This window comes from Musca autumnalis, unplaced genomic scaffold (assembly GCF_047663935.1).
Source record: "Musca autumnalis isolate F117 unplaced genomic scaffold, ASM4766393v1 scaffold_2, whole genome shotgun sequence".
Classification (NCBI taxonomy): Eukaryota; Metazoa; Arthropoda; class Insecta; order Diptera; family Muscidae; genus Musca; species Musca autumnalis.
Window position 1 is genome coordinate 98,447,046 of NW_027411755.1, and position 22,112 is coordinate 98,469,157.

At 36.6% G+C, this 22,112-nt stretch overlaps 1 protein-coding gene and 1 long non-coding RNA gene across 3 annotated transcripts in view; both read right to left on the reverse strand.

The window, feature by feature from the left end:
* Nucleotides 1-434: 434 nt before the first annotated feature.
* Ttc19 (tetratricopeptide repeat domain 19) overlaps nucleotides 435-22,112 on the reverse strand; it is a 114,957-nt gene continuing 93,279 nt past the window's right edge. The window contains exons 4-5 of the mRNA XM_073968607.1: nucleotides 826-973; nucleotides 435-758 (exon numbers count right to left, since the gene is read on the reverse strand). Coding sequence (XP_073824708.1) covers nucleotides 516-758; nucleotides 826-973 — 391 coding nt within the window. The 3' untranslated portion in view covers nucleotides 435-515. The remainder of the gene's footprint in view (nucleotides 759-825; nucleotides 974-22,112) is intronic.
* Nucleotides 5,292-6,758, reverse strand: LOC141394343 (uncharacterized). 2 transcript variants are annotated; one of them, XR_012410366.1, is made up of 3 exons: nucleotides 6,589-6,758; nucleotides 6,368-6,473; nucleotides 5,292-6,226 (listed from the first exon to the last, which is right to left on the reverse strand). It is a non-coding gene; the product is annotated as an uncharacterized lncRNA (long non-coding RNA). The 2 variants fall into 2 exon arrangements; XR_012410367.1 differs by having other exon boundaries at nucleotides 6,368-6,515.

Consider the following 22,112-nt stretch of genomic DNA (forward strand, 5'->3'; position numbering starts at 1 on the left):
GTACAAAATATGTAGCGTGGTTGTAGATTATGCCTAATGACAAAAAGCTTAAGTACAAAATACGAAATAAACAAAGATAGACAAAAACAAATATGCATTCGTTTGCTATTTTAGCCGTATGTGTCAATGTTGTGTAGCAGGTGATGTGTACAACTAATGGTAATGTTTTTAAATGCTGGCTTTTATTTTTATGGAATGTTTGAAACTGAATGGATCACATTTTAATGAAAAGATTTCTCGCATTGTTTGCAGTAATATCGCCAATGACACAGTATACCTAAAATGCAAGGTTCCATAGAATCGTAACTCGAATATTTTCATAACTGTAGAAATAGGGAGAGCTTCTCTTACCTCAAAACTCCGATACACGTGTCATCTATTTTTCGACCTTCTTTCATAATCTGTGCAGGGTTCTTGTAATGAGAAAAAAATTATTTTGTTGTACAGTGTTTATTGCGTGTAAATAATTTGAAGTGACACAAATAGTTTTAATTTTATTATTCTTCCTTTTTATTTCACTTTGTTTTAAGTTGATCTAAACAATATTCCGCTTGTTTGATTGTAGAGTTGTCTTTAAGTTTCTTCCCTAATCTCCACGCTTCGGAACATTGCCTTTTTGCCTCATCAAGTAAACCTTGTTTCAACTGTATCAAACCTAAATTGGCAAGTAATATTCCTTCTTGTTGAGAATCGCCTGCTTTCTTTGCTAATTTTATTGCTGTTAAAATATAACCTTTTGATTCGTCGAGTCTTTCTAGCTATTAAAACAATAGGTTTTGTATCAGCGAAAACAAGATGAAAACAGCAATATTGTGATATAAATACCTTTTCACAGGCAACACTTAAATCATTCAAAATCGTAATGCTCTCCGCACTTTCAAGGCCATGGATTTCGATAAAAAATTCATATGCAGATTTCAAATGAGCTCTCGCTGCTTCATAGCTATTGTTCTTCATAAGCAGTTGACCAAACCTGAAACAAACAACTATAGTAAATGAATAATGAATGAATAAGGAATAAATTAGATTGTTTTATGCACTCTTTGATAATGAATAGGATAACATCATTTTATATACAGATAGGCAGGATATGTATTGCAAAGACCAAAATTGTAGAAAAAGCCGTGATGGAGGGTATTAACTCAGATAAAAAACGCATGAGTTCATACTAACAATAAACAATGGCGAATTGACTAAAGACAGGTACGCAAAGAATGAATATTTAACTCAATATGTATTGTCGTAAAATGAACAAATATAAAACAGTCTAATTTTCGGTTTGAAAACGCAAAATACCTCTGGAAGATATAGGGGAAAAAATAGACCCTCGAGCGCAGTATTTTACAACGACCTACAACAGCGCACTTTTACCAAGCAAAATAGTGTGCGAAATCGGGTTCACGGACATAATAATGATTGGGAAGACATCCCCACTGACATCATTAGGAATTATTTAATAGTCATTACCATTCCAAAGGCCAGATCATGACATATTTATCTTATTTGTGTTAATTGCTGATGTAATACGACAGCAAATCCCAATATTAACCCTTGTAACATTTTTAGGTCCATTTCACGAAAAAAAGATTTACTAAAAATTGTGAACCAGTACACATAAAGCGTAACATGCCGAGCCTTAATTTTGGGTATTAAGCTCATTAAAGATCGAATAGATGTCCTAAGGGGATAGACAAATCATTAAGGAACACAACTTTGGTAATTCTCCATGAAACCATAGATTTGGAAATGTTTGCAATACGTTTACAAAGACATAAATACAACAAGATAAGACATTTTGTTTGCTATCATTCTTCAGTGAATGGCTTTTGAATTTAACATAATGTTATATCACGATATGGTGATATAACATTTTTTTCTTTTATACATTTTTACGTATTTAACCGAATTTACCGATCCAATTGACATAGAATTATTCTTGAATAGATCCTTGAATTCATAAATTTCGTTTCTGATACCATTACATGAAATGTTCCTCCTTGGTTGCGATTTTGAATTAACTGCAACCTGTTAAGGGTAATGTTTCTATACAAAGTTTCGTAAACATTTTTTTGTTGCATGCATTTTGTCTAGTCTTAGTTGTATTTATGTCTTTGACGTTTATTGTCACCCCCAAGTAGTAGGTAACCCAAACCAAATTCCGTCACACATTTCATCAAATACCTAAAATCGGGCGAAAATATATATGGGAGCCATATGCAAACCTTAACTGATTTCAATATAATTTGGAAAACTTTTTTCTAGACTAAATTCCTGCACAAATTTCAAATATATGGCTATATCGAAATCTGATCCGATTTTCACAATTTTTCATCGATTGTACCATAAATGTGGTTTTAGAGAATTTTTGTGAAAATGCACCTTTGGTCCCATATAGATTACTGTGGAAACAAGGATCGCCCGGGTGACACGGGCTAACTGATCGTCATAAAACGGTTTTTGGGTCAAAAGGATAAAAAAATCGGCGGACATCAATAATGAAGTCATGACGCTATGTTAGAGCGAAAGGCTTTTGTTAGATGTCTTCTGTTTATTTAGTTTATTTTTCTTTATTTGTTTTTTTTTTTTATATTTATATTTTAATTAACAATTGACGGGAGCCGAGGGCGAGTGTGTGTTTATTATTTTCGTTGTCTAACAATGACTAACTCGCTCAACAGTCGTTGGCTACCTCTCGACCAACAATGCCCACAAACATAATAACACCACACTCACTCTTGCGCTCTCGAGAAAGTAAACAAATATTATATCTCTTAGTTTCTAATTGCTTAAGCTCCGTTCCAGAACTAAAAAGTTTTTACACATTTAACACATTTTGAAAATTTTTCCCGAAATGCGTGACAAATTTGAGCGAGCAAAAATGTGCAACATGTTTGCCGGCTTCCAATTGGCTGACACGCCGACTTTGACATTCGCTCCAGTTTTTTTGACGTTTCTGCCATTATTCGGTTCCCGTACATTTTGGAAAAATGTGGGCATTGAACTCATTTTTGACGGTTCTCTCTTTTGCACATTTTACCATTAAAAAAGTACTGGAACGGAGCTTTAATAACTAGAACAGTTTACACTAGCTATTTATATCTTAGTTTTTAATTGCTTAATAACTAGAACAGTTTACACTAGCTATCTAAACGAAAGGGTAGCGATCAACGTATAAATATGCTACACTATGTAGATCGTCAAAAGTAGCCATGATTCTATCTCGTTTCCTTGTGTATGTTACATACAAATGCACCAAAACATAATACCCCTTACCACAGTGTGGTGTAGGGTATAAATATACACTTAAAACAAGTGAGAAAAGGCTATAGTCGGGACGCGGCCGACTATGTGATACCCTACACCACAACCCCTGTGCATAAGCTTTTCACTCGTAAACATTTCTTTTAGGGAGATACTAAAGTTTTCACCAAATGACTTAAGGCGAACTGAACCAAAATAATTAATATTTAATTTTACATTCAACTACTGTCGACATCTACTTGGTACTGATTTGCTGGTCTTCTTGATTAGCATTTTAAATGTGTTTAATACACCAAATATAAACAGAGGTATTTGTCATTAAAGTAAGTACTTCAAAATATTAAAATTATGATAGCTTAATTTAAACCTCAGATGGTTTAGTTTCATTATCAAGCTCTCTCCTTGGAATATGCCCAACACACAGTGGATCCACTTGTATGGAGAAAGTGGCCAAAAATATTTAGAATGTAAAAATGAAGCCAATGCGCCGGTTACAGCTTTGTGCTGCTGCAAAGAGTGTTTTAAGAAACCACGAGCGTGACATTCTCCCCCCTTCCCCTCTGGAGGGGGTATACGGATTTTTTTTTGCGGTTAATACAAAATGACATGAACAAAGGTCCGGATTATCTTATGATGCAAAAATCGGCGTGAGGAAACAAAACAATCTCCAACACAACATAAAATCCAACCAATTTAGCGGATTAAAAAAATCAATATTTTTGTCTGAAAATTGGCAAAATTTTAAATATAGATCATATAGCGTTCTTCCTGGAAGGCGCGTACCGCCAACGTAAGACTAATGTGGAAGAAGATTTTTTCATCTTGCCACTGATGCTGATTTTAATACTGAATAATCTTAAACCCATGACCTACTTTGGAAAATTATTCCCGGGGCATCATGACTACGCCTTAGGTGGGCATCATGACTAAACCTTAGGTCAAATTTAAGTATATGATTGAATTGACATTACAAAATACACGAAGAAAATATGCAGTTAACTAGAATTCCACAACACGCTAAAACACTATTTTTTAATGAAAATTAAGGTATTACCTCCTCCTTCAAAATATATAATATTTTGCTATACGTATTAGTTTCGCGATATTTTGAATATATTTACTTGCACTTAAAATATAGGTTGTACTCCCAGCAAAAAATATTAGTCAAATTTTCTGTCTTTGAAGCTATTCTTAAGAAGATCGCGTTCGAATGAAACAAAAACTAATATATTTTTAAAAAGGTCCATGTCGTAGCTGTCATTGTTGCCAGATGTTGTACCAAAATTTTGACATTAATTTTTTTATTTTTGGCTAATGGGTGGATCCACTGTGCAACATAAGCAGAAATATCTGACATGGAAAAAAATTCCATAAATTGGAAATTGGGATATACCAGTGACTTTTTTAACATTACAACCATATCACCAATTTTGGTAAAGCAATTGGGAACATTTTTAAGCTCAGAATGTCGCAACTCATCCAACCATAGCTGAGATACTCGTCAGTACAAGTTAAATAAAAACAAGTAAGCAAAGGCTATATTCGGACGGGGCCGACCATGTGACATAACCGCCTTGCACGCTGAATGTCCGGGTTCGATTCAAAAAATACCCCTTAGTAATCTTGGAAATATATCCTGAGCATTTCAGCCATGAAAAACGTCTCTACAAGTGGCAACTTAGGACACACCGTTCGGACTCGGCGACAAAAACTAGGTCACATATCAATAACTTAATATGAATACATTGATATAAGAGAAGCCTCCCTTGTCTTTACTGGGAAGTTTGTGGAAAAATATATAAATTATACATTTTTAAAAAATTTTCGAAAATTGGAAAATTCAAATTGATTAGCCCCTCCTGCTACATCTTTAAATTGTCTTTGAATATCAGGTTCCTTTTTGGAATACACCTAAAATAAATAAATATATGGTAATTGTTCACACAAGGGGTGAAGGGTTTTAGTTTTTGGTTTTTTGTTTTCCCTTTTTTTCAGTTTACCACTTGTTTGTTAATTAAAAGAGTTCCACATCAAATGTAGTTGATATTTATTAGAATACTTTTTTCTTTTAATTCATTAAGTACACTTTTATTTGTAGGTCAATACACTTGTATTTACAGGTTGCAATTATTTTATATTACATAAAATGTCAATGATTTGTTTAATTCAAGATTAAATGTAATTATGTTGAACTTATGTTAAATGAATTCACTTTCTTTAACGACCTCTTTTTGTGTGTCTGTTTGGTGTCAACTTGCAAAAACCAACTGATCTAAAAAAATGTCTGTGGTCGATTTCAAGGCCAAATGAGAGTGAGAAAATGTAACAGTGCAAAAGTCTGCACTATTACGTGTGTTGTTGTTCTTGTTATGGAGAATAGTAGAACAAACAAAGAAAGGTCGTTAATAGAATAAATTTGAAAAGGGAATTAACAAAACAAAAGTAAACAAAAGGAAGAATTCAATTTTGCCTTTGATGGCTTATGTAGATTAAGTCAAAAAGTTCAAATAAATAAAAGAAAAATATGGTTCAACATAACTCATCGTTGAACATACTGGTCTCTCTGTGCTTGATTACCAAAGTTTAGTGACAGCACCGGTGAATGTGTACCCAACAGCAGTCTGTTGTGCGAGGATTTGAGGAATATTGGTGAAAATGGAGCCATTACGATATAGGTCCCAATAGATGTCTGCACCCAGTTCCATTTCTATGTCTAAATTTTCCTTTTTTTTTCTTCTTTGTTTGGCAGAGTTTCCTCGTAACACGCAGATGAAACTCAATCAAAGAAGGTAGATTGAATCGTTCGCTCATAAGCCGTACCTGCGATAATCTTCTCAATGGTTATCATCAGGTCCCGTAATAAAATAGTGAGTGCATACATTGAGTTCACTGCTGACGGTTGAGTAGTTCTGACGTGTTATAATGGATCCCCCTCCTAATACTCTTTGCGCAAAGTGCTTTAAACCTTTAAATGGAAAGTTTATTAGATTCCATGTTTGTAAAGCTAAATTCCATTGCTTTTGTGCGGGTGTCGATGTGAATATTGGCGATATTTTTATTAATAACAAAAACATTGTTTTTAATTGCAATGAATGTTTATGCTTACCGCTGACTTAATTGCTGGCATCTCTTCATTAAAAACTGAAGTAAGAGAACTTAAACATTTTATCGATTCTTCAGTGAGTGCAGAAATTCGGGAATTGAAGCAAGTGCTAAAGAATAATAAACAGATAGAGAAAAGTCATCCACCGAAACTGAAATCGAACAATAACAATGCTACAGTTTGTAGCCATGAAGTTATTGGTAAGGTACAAAGTGCAATTATACCTGCTGCTGCTGTCGAACATTCATCTATGCAAAACAGTAAACAACGTGTTGTGTCTTATGCTTCTTCCTTGTCATCTTTAAACACATTAGATGCTAATGTTGATGTTGATAATGCGGATATGTCTGAAACGAACCAACAAACTACCTCAAACTGGTTGCATGCTCATGGTCGTAGGAAAAAGAGGCGTAACGTTATATTTGGAGAAAATAGTGAATGTACGGAATTAGCAGTGGCAATTCCTAAAAAGTGGGTTAACTTATCTTCATTCAAGCCGTCTGTTACAAGTGAACTAATTATAAATTTCATTGAAAAAAATGTCAATGCTGATAAATAGAACATGGAGTGTTATATGTTGGTCAAAAAAGACGTTAACATTAATAGCTTAAAAAAGGTCAACTTCAAGCTTGGTATTACGTCGACATTTTATGACGCCATAACTAATCCCAAGTTATGGCCTGCTGAAATTAAAGTCCGTCCATTTGTAAATTTTCAAAGGAAGGCAGTGCAACCAATGACGCACTGATAAACGAGGTGCATGGCTTAAAAATATATTACCATAATTTGTCTGGAATACGTACCAAATCTAATGCTATCTTCGATTTTTCAAATAAAACTGACTTTGATGTTATTGCCATTACTGAGACTTGGTTAAACGAGGATTTTTTCGATGCTGAGTTCTTCAATCTAAATCTATATTCTGTCTATCGCAAAGATATACATATTACAAGAACGGGCTGTTCTAGAGGCGGTGGCGTACTAATTGCTGTTAAATCTAAATATAAATCATCGTTAGTTTGCCAGAATGATGACGATGGACTTTTGGATCGAATAGCGGTATGCATACGTGGTCTAAACTTTAGTATTTTGCTTTGTTTGTCATATATTCCCCCTGGAAGCAGTGAATCTACTTATGCTAAACATGTTGATAATGTTGTTGCTTTGGAAGGTAATGTTGGGTCAAATGATTGTGGTTTGGGAGATTTTAATTTTCCGAATATTTGCTGGTCTAGATTTGATAACGATTTTTTTCTAACTCCTACAAATGTCAATAAATGCCATGAAATCAATTGTATTGATACCTTATTAAGTTTGAATCTTGTTCAAATTAATAAAATATGTAATCAATTACGCCGGTTCCTAGATTTAATTTTTATTTCTAGTGAATTTAAATTTAACGTTTATGAATGTTTGACGCCAATTTCCCCTCCCAACGCTCATCATATACCAACTATTATAGAAATAGATTGTTTTAATTTTTTAAAGTTTTCACCGCCAGAATGTTCAGATCTAAATTATAATTTATGTAATTTCAATGTGCTGAATTCAATTCTAGGTTCCATCGATTGGGTTACTGCGTTCAATAAGAAATCAACTTCCGATTGTTATGATATTTTTATAGAAAAAGTAACAGGTATTCTTAAAGATAATATCCCTGTTAAAAAAACTAAGCCTTACAAGTTGCCGTGGTACACGAAAGGACATAAAAAAACTTAAAAATCTTAGAAACAAGTTCCATAAACGTTTTGTGTTGTATAAAGATCCTGAGGATGAAGTCAAATATAAACATTATTTAAGGGAATTTAATTTTTTAAATAAATTCCTATACAAGCAATACATCATAACTAAAGAAAATGAAATTAAAGCCAATCCTAAATCGTTTTGGTCTTTCGTCAAATCTAAAAAGAAGTCATCTGATATTCCATCTACGGTCATGTATAATGGTTGCACTTCACAATCTGGTTTTGATATTGTCAACATGTTTGCAAATTTCTTTAAATCTAATTTCGATCCTCCAGTATGTAATAACTGGACTAATTCCAACTATGTATCTATGATTAACGTAGGTATATCAGTCTTAAATGAGGATGTTTTGGATGGTATTTCAAAGATTAAAAATAGCTTTAAAACTGATGCTGATGGGCTCTGCGTGCATTTTCTTAAGAACTCTTCTACTTGTATAGCTCCTATATTAACTTTTATCTTTAATCGCTCCATTAATGAAGGCATTTTCATTGATATATGGAAAATTGCATCGATTACGCCAATATTTAAAAGTGGTAAGAGAGATGATGTAACTTGTTACAGACCTATTGCAAAATTATCTTGTGTCTCAAAATTATTTGAGCACGTTATCCATAAAAAATTGTTTTTCCTATGTAACACTTTTATCTCACCACACCAGCATGGTTTTTTTCCTGGAAGATCCACAACATCTAATTTGATTCTTTTCACTGAATTCTGTTAATCAGCCTTTGAGCGTCGTTTTCAAGTTGAAGCCATATATACAGATCTTGCTAAAGCTTTTGATAAAGTATCACATCATATTTTACTTGCTAAGTTACAGCAAATCGGATTCCATTCTAACTTTCTGCAATGGATCTCTTCTTACTTGCACAATAGATGGTGTTCAGTTAAGGTTGAGAATTTCGTTTCTACTCCTTACATTCAAACATCGGGGGTGCCTCAGGGTAGCGTGTTCTTAAGAACTCTTCTACTTGTATAGCTCCTATATTAACTTTTATCTTTAATCGCTCCATTAATGAAGGCATTTTCATTGATATATGGAAAATTGCATCGATTACGCCAATATTTAAAAGTGGTAAGAGAGATGATGTAACTTGTTACAGACCTATTGCAAAATTATCTTGTGTCTCCAAATTATTTGAGCACGTTATCCATAAAAAATTGTTTTTCCTATGTAACACTTTTATCTCACCACACCAGCATGGTTTTTTTCCTGGAAGATCCACAACATCTAATTTGATTCTTTTCACTGAATTCTGTTAATCAGCCTTTGAGCGTCGTTTTCAAGTTGAAGCCATATATACAGATCTTGCTAAAGCTTTTGATAAAGTATCACATCATATTTTACTTGCTAAGTTACAGCAAATCGGATTCCATTCTAACTTTCTGCAATGGATCTCTTCTTACTTGCACAATAGATGGTGTTCAGTTAAGGTTGAGAATTTCGTTTCTACTCCTTACATTCAAACATCGGGGGTGCCTCAGGGTAGCGTGTTAGTCCCGTTACTCTTTAACTTATTTATGAATGACATTTCGTCCTGCTTTAAAAAATCTAATTTTCTTCTTTACGCCGATGACCTAAAAGTATTTCATAAAGTGGAGTCTTTTGCTGACATCTTAGATTTGCAGAATGATCTAGACAATGTTCTAAATTGGTGTTTAGAAAATAAGCTAATTTTAAATCTGTCGAAATGCTTTCACTTATCGTTTTATAGATTAATAAATCCCATCCAATCTTCATTTAAAATTGGAAGCTGTGCACCGAACAAATTGACATCAACTCGTGACCTTGGAGTAGTTTTTGACTGCTCGTTATCTTTTGTTCCACATATTGAGCACATAGTTTCTGAAGCATACAAAGCCCTTGCATTCATAAAACGAAATTGCCATGAATTTTCTGATCCCTGCACTATTAAGTTGTTGTATACAAGTTTTGTTAGATTATAGTTAGAATATGCTTCCATCGTCTGGGATCCTTGTCATATTTCGCATGTATCACGTATTGAGCTCATTCAAAAGCTTTTTACTAAGTTTGATCTTAAATCACTCTTCCCCCTAAAACTCCCAACATATCGAACCAGATGTTTGTTATTAGGTTTACAGAGCCTAGATTGTCGAAGAAAATGTCAATCTGCCACATTTATTTATGATTTAATTAATAATCATGTTGATTCGCCAGAACTGTTGGCCTTAATTCCATTTTCTGTGCCGCCAAGAAGTTTCAGATATACCGATTTGTTCAACATTTCGTTGCATCGTACCAATTATGCTCGAAATGGTCCATTAACGCGTACCTTGTCAAGCTTAAACTATTTAAATATTAAGTTTCAAAAAGAAATGAAGCCCAGCACTTCAAAACAGGTATTTAAATCAACAATTTATTTTGCTTTTCAACAATAATTTTGTAATCTTAGTCTGTAAGGAATTGAATTTTCCATTGACTATAATAAATAAATAAATAAATTGCCTCGCGGATCAGGATCGGCCAATGTGTCCGACGTGAAGTCCTCTGTTGGATCCTCGGCTATGGGGTTTTCATATGGCTTACGAGGGAGATCGTTGGTAACCATACACGGTGCTCTTGAATCAAATTTAAATGGAAGGTGCTTACACCTGGGAAGTTTTTGCGGATTCTGAAACTACAATGTTCATAGATGAGAAAAATCAAAAAACAATAAAAACCGCAGGAACGCTTTTTAAATAAATCGCGATTCAAGTTGACATTTTTAGGGGTTGTTTAGGTTTTTGCGATTTTGCTTGAAAACCTATCAAAATGAGAAAAAAGAAAATGTTGTAGCTATCAAAATTCTCTACAAGATTGACTTTAATGATATTTTCGTAGGTTTTACAACTTTTGAGATATAGAAGTTGAAATTGGGACAATTAAAATTCAATTCAATTCTGTATCGTGTCCTTATAAATCAATGTAATGACTGCAATTTCCCAACTTAAGCTTATATATCTAAAAAAAGTGGTACAACCTAGGAAAAATTACATAAGCCAGTCTTGTAGAGAATTTTCACAGCTATAAGATTTTCTCAGGTCCCATGCCAATAGGACTTGCCGTATTCAAGCAAAATCGGGAAACCCTAACAAAAAAACCTAAAAATGTAAACTGAGCTTCTTTATCTCAAAAATGGTACAGCCTGAGAACAAATTATAAACGTCAATCCTGTAGAGAAATTTCACAGCTACAACATTTTCTTTAGCTCCATTTCGATTGGACTTGCGGTTTCCAAGCAAAATCGTGAAAACCTAAAAAACACCTAAAAATGTGAATTTTGACCGCGATTTATTTAAAATCCCTACATCGATTTTTTCTTGTTTTTGGATTTTTCTCATCTATGAACATGCTGTTTCAGAATTCACAAAAACTTCCCCTGTGTAAGCGGTTTTCATTAAAAGTTAGTTAAGGCGCACCCTTAATGACATTGTTTTATAAGGGGGCGATACAGTTAGTGCATTGTCCCAATTTGAACTTCAATATCTCAAAAATGGTAAAACCTACGAAAATACCGTAAAGGTCAATCTTGTAGAGAATTTTCTTAGCTACAACATATGTCAAAATTTCAACTTGAATCACGATTTATTTAAAAAGCGCTCCGGCGATTTTTTTTTGTTTTTTGATTTTTCTCATCTCGGAAGACTTTGAACGATTGACTTGTGGCTTTGTGGATCTTTCCGTTGGACGGCTTTGTCGTTGTTCTCTGAGTGTCACAAGCTGGTGCGCGAAATGGAGCAACGTGTTGTGCTTATCGCCGCAGACTTGGCAAGATAATGTCGTTGGGCATCGAACTCTGGTATGTGACCACGCTAGGCAGTTAAGGCAGTATAAATTTTCGCAGACGAAGTCAAATCGATCATCAGGTCCAAGGCCATGGAAAAATGGGCATGTTTTTAGGGTGTGGTCTTCATTGCAAAGTTTGCATGTTGGAACCCAACGTTTTGGCCTGAAATTTTCAGCGGATTTGTTTGCCATGACCTGTAAATATTTGAGAATTAATATGGCGCATAATGTGAGGAATTTGGTATGAGTGTAGAGTTAATCGGTACGCAGTGGAATCAATTTTGTAATTGAACGCCTAATGACACCATTTGCCGTTTGGAGGTCAACTACTCGGACATTTTGATCAGACCCTGGATGTAAATTAACAATGCGCCCTAACTTCCATTCATGTCGAGGTGTGCGGTCATCTTGTATAATTACGAGGTCATTTTTTTCGTACATTGTCTTGTTGACGTTTCCACTTGCAACGACGATGTAGCTCTTTCAAATATTCTGTTTTCCAGCGTTGGCATAATATTTGAGAGATGATTTTAACCCTTTTCCAACGATTAACTAATGATACGTTTTCTTCGCTAATGTCAGGTTCAGGTGGAGCCAATAATGGCGATCCAATGAGGAAATGTCCTGGAGTGAGTGGTGAGAGGTCGTTTGGGTCATCACTTGCTGAACATAGAGCTCTAGAGTTTAGATAGGATTCTATTCTAGCCAGAATGGTAGATAGCTCCTCAAAAGTGAAGGTCATGTTAGGAACAACTTTTTTAAGGTGCATTTTGAACGATTTTACACCGGCCTCCCACAAATCGCCCATGTGAGGAGCACCTGGTGGGATAAAGTTCCATTATAAATTCTGATGAGAATATAGACGAGTGAGGTCGGTCTGAAGATTTCTGAAAACTCTATTCTGTCCATCCTTAACATCTCTGCTGCGCTAGTGAAGTTTGTTCCATTATCTGAGAACATTTTTGCGGGACAACCTCGTCTGCTAATGAATCGTGAAAATGCAGCTAAGAACGCTTGAGCTGATAGGTCACTACTGACTTCTAAGTGCACTGCTTTCGTAGAAAAGCATACGAATATGCATACGTAACCCTTTGTTATTAAGCATGCTCGACCTGTAAAACTTTTAATACTAAAAGGTCCAGCAAAGTCGACTCCGTATTTAGGAAAGGTCTGGTAAATTATGTGCGTTCTGGGGGCAACGACGACATGATCTGTGTTTGAGTATGCTTTTTATATAAAATACAGGGCCTACAACGATTTATGACCATTTTAACAAGGGGTTTGAGTCTAAAAATCCAAAATTCTGATCGTAATATGGGGATTATTAGTTGATTTCTTCCATGTAAAGTCAGTTGATGCGTATGCTCAACTAGAAGGCGAGAAAGTTTGGCATAATGAGGTAACAGAATTGGATGTCTTTCGTTGTATGTTAACATGGGAGAGTTACTAAGACGTCCATTTGCTCTCATGATTCCATTATCATCAATATAGGGGTTCAATGTCAAAAGGGGACTCCTTCGAGGAAGCTTAAGTTTTTGAGACAATAAAGTGTATTCCTCGCGAAAATAGTGGGATTGAGTAAGCAAAATGAGTTTGAATTTAGCCATTTTTGCTTCTTCCAAAAAAAATGTGTTCCAAAAGAGTGTGGGCAATCTCTTTTGATTGTGGCCAGCAGGTTTTTGGTTCTCGTAGCCATTGAGGTCCATGCCACCATAAGTTATTGGTTTGTAGGTCGTTAGAAGAGCCTCCCCTTGTTGCGATGTCAGCTGGATTGTCTGTTGAATCCACATGATTCCAATTGGATGTTACAACTTTGTCCATTATGGCAGATACGCGATTGCCAGGTACATGGTGGTTTTCTAAGCCAGGCAAGTACGATGGTTGAATCGGTCCAAAAATAGATGTCGTGCTGTCTCATATTGAGTTTTGGTATTATTGAGGAAGTCAATTTTGCTAGTAAGACCGCTCCGCACAATTCCAACCTGGGCAAGGAGATCTTTCTAACTGGTGCTACGCGAGTTTTCGCAGTGAGAAGATGTGTATGTACGTCATTAATGTCTTCGATTCGAATGAATAGGGTAGCCGCATACGCCTTCTCTGAAGAATCGCAGAACCCATGGATCTCGATTTTGGAAGAAGGTGTGTATTGTAACCATCTTGGCACTTTTTGAAGTTTTATGCCTGTACAATTTTTGAGGAAATTTTCCCACGCAAGTGAAGTTGTAGGTCTAAGTCCCTCGTCCCATTCCACTTTGTCCAACCATATCTGCTGCATGATGAGTTTGGCGATAACAATTACTGGTCCTAGCCAACCGCAGGGATCAAAGAATCGGGCAATTATTGATAGAACTTCTCTTTTTGTAAATGTCGATTTAATTGCTATGTCAGGCTGAGGAAATGAGAACGAATCGCTGTTGACGTTCCATTTAATGCCCAAAGTCTTGGTCACCAAATTTTCAGAGAGATGTAGGCAATCATCGGATAAAAGTTTTTCTTTTGGTAAATCGCTAATTATGATGGGATTATTCGACGTCCATTTCCTGAGGTCAAATCCGGCAGAGGCCAATGCGCTATTTAGTTGATTTTTGGATGCTATTGCCTTCTCGACGGTATGTCCTCCTGCTAGAATGTCATCAACGTACATGTTGTTTTGTAAAGTTCGAGAAGCCAATGGGTGGATATCTTTAATGTCGTTGGCCAATTGGAGCAATGTCCTAATTGCCAAAAATGGGGCACAATTGACTCCAAAAGTCACTGTTAGAAGTTCAAAGTCTTCTATTGGCCCTTTCGGTGATGTCCGAAATAAGATGCGTTGATATCTTGTTTGTGAAGGATTCACCAAGATTTGCCGGTACATTTTAGTAATGTCGGCTTTATATACAAATTTGTAAAATCTCCATTTTAAAGTCTGAAGAACTAGGTCCTGCTGAAGAATAGGTCCCGGATACAAGATGTCATTTAAGCTCTTTCTGTTATCTGATGGAGAAGACGCGTTGAAAACCACCCTTAGTTTTGTCGTTACGCGATCTGGTTTTATTACCGCATGGTGTGGAAGGTAATAACTAGACCCATTGTTGACGTCATCTTTTGAACTTTTCCTCATGTGGCCTAGGTCTAAGTATTCCATGATTGTTTTATCGTAGAAGTCTTTGAGATTTGGCTTTTTCTCCAGAATTTTCTCCATGCGAAGAAACTGTGCCATTGCTATGTTTCGCGAATGTCCAATTTCTTAATCGTTTTTTAAAAGGCAGGTCTACAATGTATCTCCCAGAAGCTGTTCTAGAGGTCGTTGATTTGTATAAGTCCTCGCAAAATATGTCTTCTATAGATCTCAAAGTTTCATTTGGCGTCTCCTCCACCTTCCAAAATTGTGTGAAGAGATTATCTAACGCCACCGCGTTAAATAGTGAGACTTCTGTATTTGATTGAGTCGATCGTTCTACAGGCCCTCCCACAATCCAACCAAAAACTGTTTTTTGAGTTAATAGAGAACCATGTGAACACATCGGAACCGCAAAATCAAATATATTCGGACTGATATCGAGACCAATGTGGATGTCAATTGATCTGCTTTTGTCGAAATGTGGATCAGCAAGGGGATGATCGAATTAATCATAGTTGTCGATGTTCATATTTCGAGGTGGTAAATTGAATGATAATGTTTTCAAAACAGGTGCCCATACGTCCAACTTGAAGTCGGGATTTAGCCGCGAACAAAGAGTGAAAATACATGCTTGTGTTTCCGGTATTGTTGGGTTAAGTCCTGAAACGTGCACCAAGTTACGTTTGCTTGGAAGTCGAAGTCGATTTTTCAGTTTTTCAGAGATGAAGGTCGATTGAGAGCCGGAATCGATGATTGCGCGGGCTTCAAACCTCTGACCGTTCGATTCAACTTCCACTAGGGCCGTAAAAAGTAAAGTCTCCTCAGATTTTGAATGGGGTTTATTCGCATCCCGAAGAGCAAGTGAGGTGAGTTGGTTTGATTCGATGCAAGGTGTGGATTGTCATAGTAAGTGCTTGTGCACTTGTGCTAGGTCTAAAATCCATTTGAGATACTGGAGTGGATTGGGTGCCATCTCCTTTATGTTGAAGTGTATGATGTCTGAGATTACAAACTCGGCAGTTGAATTTGCTTTTACAATCGCTGACTCCATGGTCAGTTAAAAGGCAATTATAAGAAGTTTTTGTGGTTTTTACGAGATGAATGCGGTCGTTGACATTCTTTTCTAGAAATTGAGGACAATTTGTTAACAGATGAGGTTCTTTGCAATGTTGACATTCGTTTTCTTCTATCTTTTGAGGTCTATTTAGCGTGTGTGATTTAAAATTGGCTGTTGGTTTCTTTTCAACGTTGGTTTGGAAAGGGTGAAATTTCTTCTGCCTCTGAGGTCTTTGATATTCCTTGGAAAGCTGAACAGGTTTCGAAGTCTCGGGTTTTACGTTTCCCACAGATTCCAGCATTTTAAATTTTTGAGTGAGGCAATTTTTGAATTCATTCCATGTAGGAATGTCCGAACTGGAACTTAGTGTGTTCTCAAAATCTTGGAGGTAGGCTCGAGGCATTTTTTGAGAGCATAAAAAATAAGAATTGGGTCCCAAGTCTTAATATCAATGTCTAAGGTTTTTAAAGTTTCAAGGCAAATGTCTTTAGTGATGAGCTAGAGTCGACGACTACTGAAGGTAAGATGAACAAGGTTTTCAACTGCTCATTCACCTGCATCCGCTTGTTTTCGTACCTATCAGTTAGGTTTTTCCAAGCGAGGTCGAAGCCATCATTCGTAAGCGGGATGTTCGCGACGATGTCTCGAGCTTCGCCTCCTGTTTTTTGATTCGAGTTTTTTACGTAAATGGCGGTGAAGAGGTCCCAAAATGTCGGCCACCTTTTATAGCTGCCATAGAAAATGTCGGTATCGCAAGGAGGGAGCTTTATAGAGTAATGAGCAGAAGTTTCCAACACAGTTTTTTCCACCTGTTCTGTAGACTTATTGTTGAGGATGTCAATTTCGGCATTTAAGGATCCTAGAGTAGATTTGTACACTGTAAGTGCGGTTCTAAAATTTGATCGTAGCTTCTGGAGGTCAATGGCGGTTTCTCCATAACAACGTCTGAGTTGATCCCAAATGCGATCCAGGTGTACTCGAAGAGCTTCGACGGCATGAACGTTGTCCTCGGCTGTACTTTCGACTTGTAATTCGTTAAAATCTATCAAGTCGTTGTACAAATTAGCGAACTTTTTTGTGAGGTACGAAGACGGACCATTTCCACAAAATACCAAAAACGTTTAAAAATTTATAAACAAGAAATCTTCAAGTCATTCTAAAATGGCAGACAAACAACGCCCAAAATACAGCAAAATCTATATGTGGCAAAAGGATTGCGTTCTTCCACAGCTCACAATATAGTATGAGGTCAGAACAGTGGTAGAATATCTGAAATGTCTTCCGATTGCAATGTCCCAGAATAAGAAAGTCAAAAAATCAGCGATAACTTGTATGAAGAAAGTAAATAAACTCCTTACGATGGGCAAAAGAACAGTAAAGTCTACCAAACAACAAGAAAATTCCAACATTCAAAAAACAGCAAACTAGATCAGAAATATATAAGATGACAAAATTTCCAAAAAAGAATTGGTAGGTCTTGGAGAACGCGACAAGTTTATAAAAGAAGTCCCAATTATTGCACCAGCAAAAGGAATGTTTTGCATAAAGTCATAAAATTGCACTTTTTCAAGGTCAAAAAGTCGATTAACATCAGTGGTAATTTCCAAAAATCCAAATTAGATGAGTCGAAGAAGATGTTCCCGTTTGATAGATAAATTGTTCAAAATAACAAAACTTTGCGCATGTCACACGAGATTATATAAAAAGTTTTAATAAATTCCAGAAGTAAAAATTCTTTTAATTAAAAATTTTCCCCAGAAAACTTAAAAGGTCTTTTGGGTAAAAGGCGTGAAAGTTTGGCATAATGAGGTAACAGAATTGGATGTCTTTCGTTGTATGTTAACATGGGAGAGTTACTAAGACGTCCATTTGCTCTCATGATTCCATTATCATCAATATAGGGGTTCAATGTCAAAAGGGGACTCCTTCGAGGAAGCTTACGTTTTTGAGACAATAAAGTGTATTCCTCGCGAAAATAGTGGGATTGAGTAAGCAAAATGAGTTTGAATTTAGCCATTTTTGCTTCTTCCAAAAGAGTGTTCCAAAAGAGTGTGGGCAATCTCTTTTGATTGTGGCCAGCAGGTTTTTGGTTCTCGTAGCCATTGAGGTCCATGCCACCATAAGTTATTGGTTTGTAGGTCGTTAGAAGAGCCTCCCCTTGTTGCGATGTCAGCTGGATTGTCTGTTGAATCCACATGATTCCAATTGGATGTTCCAACTTTGTCCATTATGGCAGATACGCGATTGCCAACGAAAGTGTTCCAGGTACATGGTGGTTTTCTAAGCCAGGCAAGTACGATGGTTGAATCGGTCCAAAAATAGATGTCGTGCTGTCTCATATTGAGTTTTGGTATTATTGAGGAAGTCAATTTTGCTAGTAAGACCGCTCCGCACAATTCCAACCTGGGCAAGGAGATCTTTCTGACTGGTTCTGACTAAAGTCTCCTCAGATTTTGAATGGGGTTTATTCGCATCCCGAAGAGCAAGTGAGGTGAGTTGGTTTGATTCGATGCAAGGTGTGGATTGTCATAGTAAGTGCTTGTGCACTTGTGCTAGGTCTAAAATCCATTTGAGATACTGGAGTGGATTGGGTGCCATCTCCTTTATGTTGAAGTGTATGATGTCTGAGATTACAAACTCGGCAGTTGAATTTGCTTTTACAATCGCTGACTCCATGGTCAGTTAAAAGGCAATTATAAGAAGTTTTTGTGGTTTTTACGAGATGAATGCGGTCGTTGACATTCTTTTCTAGAAATTGAGGACAATTTGTTAACAGATGAGGTTCTTTGCAATGTTGACATTCGTTTTCTTCTATCTTTTGAGGTCTATTTAGCGTGTGTGATTTAAAATTGGCTGTTGGTTTCTTTTCAACGTTGGTTTGGAAAGGGTGAAATTTCTTCTGCCTCTGAGGTCTTTGATATTCCTTGGAAAGCTGAACAGGTTTCGAAGTCTCGGGTTTTACGTTTCCCACAGATTCCAGCATTTTAAATTTTTGAGTGAGGCAATTTTTGAATTCATTCCATGTAGGAATGTCCGAACTGGAACTTAGTGTGTTCTCAAAATCTTGGAGGTAGGCTCGAGGCATTTTTTGAGAGCATAAAAAATAAGAATTGGGTCCCAAGTCTTAATATCAATGTCTAAGGTTTTTAAAGTTTCAAGGCAAATGTCTTTAGTGATGAGCTAGAGTCGACGACTACTGAAGGTAAGATGAACAAGGTTTTCAACTGCTCATTCACCTGCATCCGCTTGTTTTCGTACCTATCAGTTAGGTTTTTCCAAGCGAGGTCGAAGCCATCATTCGTAAGCGGGATGTTCGCGACGATGTCTCGAGCTTCGCCTCCTGTTTTTTGATTCGAGTTTTTTACGTAAATGGCGGTGAAGAGGTCCCAAAATGTCGGCCACCTTTTATAGCTGCCATAGAAAATGTCGGTATCGCAAGGAGGGAGCTTTATAGAGTAATGAGCAGAAGTTTCCAACACAGTTTTTTCCACCTGTTCTGTAGACTTATTGTTGAGGATGTCAATTTCGGCATTTAAGGATCCTAGAGTAGATTTGTACACTGTAAGTGCGGTTCTAAAATTTGATCGTAGCTTCTGGAGGTCAATGGCGGTTTCTCCATAACAACGTCTGAGTTGATCCCAAATGCGATCCAGGTGTACTCGAAGAGCTTCGACGGCATGAACGTTGTCCTCGGCTGTACTTTCGACTTGTAATTCGTTAAAATCTATCAAGTCGTTGTACAAATTAGCGAACTTTTTTGTGAGGTACGAAGACGGACCATTTCCACAAAATACCAAAAACGTTTAAAAATTTATAAACAAGAAATCTTCAAGTCATTCTAAAATGGCAGACAAACAACGCCCAAAATACAGCAAAATCTATATGTGGCAAAAGGATTGCGTTCTTCCACAGCTCACAATATAGTATGAGGTCAGAACAGTGGTAGAATACCTGAAATGTCTTCCGATTGCAATGTCCCAGAATAAGAAAGTCAAAAAATCAGCGATAACTTGTATGAAGAAAGTAAATAAACTCCTTACGATGGGCAAAAGAACAGTAAAGTCTACCAAACAACAAGAAAATTCCAACATTCAAAAAACAGCAAACTAGATCAGAAATATATAAGATGACAAAATTTCCAAAAAAGAATTGGTAGGTCTTGGAGAACGCGACAAGTTTATAAAAGAAGTCCCAATTATTGCACCAGCAAAAGGAATGTTTTGCATAAAGTCATAAAATTTCACTTTTTCAAGGTCAAAAAGTCGATTAACATCAGTGGTAATTTCCAAAAATCCAAATTAGATGAGTCGAAGAAGATGTTCCCGTTTGATAGATAAATTGTTCAAAATAACAAAACTTTGCGCATGTCACACGAGATTATATAAAAAGTTTTAATAAATTCCAGAAGTAAAAATTCTTTTAATTAAAAATTTTCCCCAGAAAACTTAAAAGGTCTTTTGGGTAAAAGGCGTGAAAGTTTGGCATAATGAGGTAACAGAATTGGATGTCTTTCGTTGTATGTTAACATGGGAGAGTTACTAAGACGTCCATTTGCTCTCATGATTCCATTATCATCAATATAGGGGTTCAATGTCAAAAGGGGACTCCTTCGAGGAAGCTTACGTTTTTGAGACAATAAAGTGTATTCCTCGCGAAAATAGTGGGATTGAGTAAGCAAAATGAGTTTGAATTTAGCCATTTTTGCTTCTTCCAAAAGAGTGTTCCAAAAGAGTGTGGGCAATCTCTTTTGATTGTGGCCAGCAGGTTTTTGGTTCTCGTAGCCATTGAGGTCCATGCCACCATAAGTTATTGGTTTGTAGGTCGTTAGAAGAGCCTCCCCTTGTTGCGATGTCAGCTGGATTGTCTGTTGAATCCACATGATTCCAATTGGATGTTCCAACTTTGTCCATTATGGCAGATACGCGATTGCCAACGAAAGTGTTCCAGGTACATGGTGGTTTTCTAAGCCAGGCAAGTACGATGGTTGAATCGGTCCAAAAATAGATGTCGTGCTGTCTCATATTGAGTTTTGGTATTATTGAGGAAGTCAATTTTGCTAGTAAGACCGCTCCGCACAATTCCAACCTGGGCAAGGAGATCTTTCTGACTGGTGCTACGCGAGTTTTCGCAGTGAGGAGATGTGTATGTACGTCATTAATGTCTTCGATTCGAATGAATAGGGTAGCCGCATACGCCTTCTCTGAAGAATCGCAGAACCCATGGATCTCGATTTTGGAAGAAGGTGTGTATTGTAACCATCTTGGCACTTTTTGATGTTTTATGCCTGGACAATTTTTGAGAAAATTTTCCCACGCAAGTGAAGTTGTATGTCTAAGTCCCTCGTCGCATTCCACTTTGTCCAACCATATCTGCTGCATGATGAGTTTGGCGATAACAATTACTGGTGCTAGCCAACCGCAGGGATCAAAGAATCGGGCAATTATTGATAGAACTTCTCTTTTTGTAAATGTCGATTTAATTGCTATGTCAGGCTGAGGAAATGAGAACAAATCGCTGTTGACGTTCAATTTAATGCCCAAAGTCTTGGTCACCAAATTTTCAGAGAGATGTAGGCAATCATCGGATAAAAGTTTTTCTTTTGGTAAATCGCTAATTATGATGGGATTATTCGACGTCCATTTCCTGAGGTCAAATCCGGCAGAGGCCAATGCGCTATTTAGTTGATTTTTGGATGCTATTGCCTCCTCGACGGTATGTCCTCCTGCTAGAATGTCATCAACGTACATGTTGTTTTGTAAAGTTTGAGAAGCCAATGGGTGGATATCTTTAATGTCGTTGGCCAATTGGAGCAATGTCCTAATTGCCAAAAATGGGGCACAATTGACTCCAAAAGTCACTGTTAGAAGTTCAAAGTCTTCTATTGGCCCTTTCGGTGATGTCCGAAATAAGATGCGTTGATATCTTGTTTGTGAAGGATTCACCAAGATTTGCCGGTACATTTTAGTAATGTCGGCTTTATATACAAATTTGTAAAATCTCCATTTTAAAGTCTGAAGAACTAGGTCCTGCTGAAGAATAGGTCCCGGATACA